At 37.7% G+C, this 2,089-nt stretch overlaps 1 protein-coding gene across 1 annotated transcript; it reads right to left on the bottom strand.

The window, feature by feature from the left end:
• Positions 1 to 394: 394 nt before the first annotated feature.
• LOC123204260 (uncharacterized protein At5g39865-like) lies at positions 395 to 1,770 on the bottom strand. The gene has a single exon (XM_044620862.1). The coding sequence runs from the start codon at positions 1,427 to 1,429 to the stop codon at positions 479 to 481; it is 951 nt and encodes a 316-aa protein (XP_044476797.1). The 5' UTR covers positions 1,430 to 1,770; the 3' UTR covers positions 395 to 478.
• Positions 1,771 to 2,089: the final 319 nt, after the last annotated feature.

The following is a 2,089-nucleotide window of genomic DNA, read 5'->3' as shown; positions in this document are numbered from 1 at the left end:
AGCAAGTGCAGAACTTGCAGAGATTTCAGGAAGTGATAAACTAACTTGAAAGAAACCACTTTCAAGTAGAAATGAAACTAGAAACTATGAAATCAGTTCTATTTATGGTTCATTCATCCTGTGGTCAAGCTTATATACTAAACAAATTTCTATACCCCATTTCAATTGCAACAAAGCATGCCAACAGAATCTTTGCCAGAAAACTGAAATTGCTGCAAAAATTAAATTCTACCTTAACTGCAAAAGTTCATATGTGATACAAGTGAATTTTCCTCAAAAGCTACGATTTCATCTATAAATTTGCATATCTATCAGTCCTAAATAATCAAAAACAAAACCTAAAATCATATCAGACAAAGCACAATTAATCACGACAGAGAGAAACATTTTTTTATCTTTTAACAAGAAAAATGAGTAATCTTACTAATACTGTTATTATTATTATATCAAGAAAGTTTTTTGATAAAACAGAACACAGTTAACTACAAATGGGACAAAGCACTAACCCATTTTCATTACAATCGGGACATCTCACCACCACGCTAGCCCCTTGCTTCTGCCCCATCTCTTCCTTGACATTCATCACCATTTTACAGCTTCCATTGCACCTAAAGCACGGCAAGAACCTCACATCTCCACACCCTTCACACACTCCCTTCACTTTTCTCTTTGGAATCCCTTCAATCAACTCACTAAACCAACCCTCTTCAACAATTTTTAGAACCTCTTCTGCCCCACCAATGTATCTCCCTTTCACAAACACTCTCGGTGGTACCGTCGCTTCTCTCTCTTTATTTTTCATCAACTCCCTCAACTCTTCTTTAAACGCACGATCCATTGATATATCTCTCTCGCAAATCACCACTCCAAAGTTTTCCATAACTGACTTAACCGCATTGCACTCTTCGTAAGTCTTGCGTATACCTCTCAAAGTGGTTAAGTAAATCACGAGTTTGTTTTCACCGCTTGGTGGGCATAATTTCTCGAACTTGTCTAGAACATTCTTATCCCTGGGGACAGAATTGCAAACTTTATGAAAGTTAATATGAAGAGGTTTCAAATTAGGGTTTGAATTCTCTTTTAAGGTTCCCTTGAGTTTGGAACAGAAACGGAAACTACTGTCGGAATCTAAACCGGACATGAGTTCCCACGAGTTAATGACTTCGGGATCGGACGGCAGAAGTCTGGGTTCGGACAGTGGGCTCGGGAAAATGGAGCCGAGAGTGAACCTAGGAGGTGGGGTAGGCGGAGTGGTGGCGGTGACTGCGGCGGCAGTGGTGGTGGGGGAATGAGCTGGTGTCGGTGGATCAAGATTGAGGAGGCCATAAGTGGTGGAGGTGAGTGAGACAATGTGGTGACCCAGAGCCGAACTACCGAGTTGAGTGAACTCGTCTTCTTGGTTCAGCAAATTGGATGAAACACAACCCATCACGACGATTTTGAAATTTGAAAACGAATCTGAATCTGACTCAAAACACCCAAGTGAAATTGGAATGACTTTTTCTCAAAGGCCGAAAATTTTATACAACGAACACCACAATTTCAAATATCAGTACAGAAGTTGAAGAAGAAATAATTGTTTTTTGAAAGTGCCATTCAATTTTCAAAACTTTCTGGGAGTTTGAGCGCTAAAATCAATTCAAATTAAATGGGATGGAGGTGGAGTAAATTTGGGGCGTAATTGAATTACCTGCAGTAAAACAGTTTCGCCTCAGTGGCGCTGCCTTTTCGGCTTCACCCGCGCCTGACTCATGGGCTCCTCTGTCCAATGGTTGGGCTGGATAGTGGAGCATGACCGAATGATAATTGAGGTAAAGAAAGGCCGAATGGCTTTCCCACCAAATTTTTATAAAATGATGTTGGTACTGGTATGTGGGTAAATATTATGCATGAATAATAATATATTATTATATAATTAGATAATTTTAAATTAATTAAAAAATTTATTTTTATTTAAAATTTATTATATTTTTAAATCAATATTTGTTAAGTATTGAAAACTCAAACACTCATTCATAAACGGTTAAAACTAACGAAATCAGTTAATATTATCTATTTTCTTTTAAAGTTAAAAAAAACTAATAATTTC

This window comes from Mangifera indica, chromosome 20, assembly GCF_011075055.1.
Source record: "Mangifera indica cultivar Alphonso chromosome 20, CATAS_Mindica_2.1, whole genome shotgun sequence".
NCBI lineage: Eukaryota > Viridiplantae > Streptophyta > Magnoliopsida > Sapindales > Anacardiaceae > Mangifera > Mangifera indica.
This window is presented reverse-complemented; position numbering and strand designations above follow the sequence as displayed.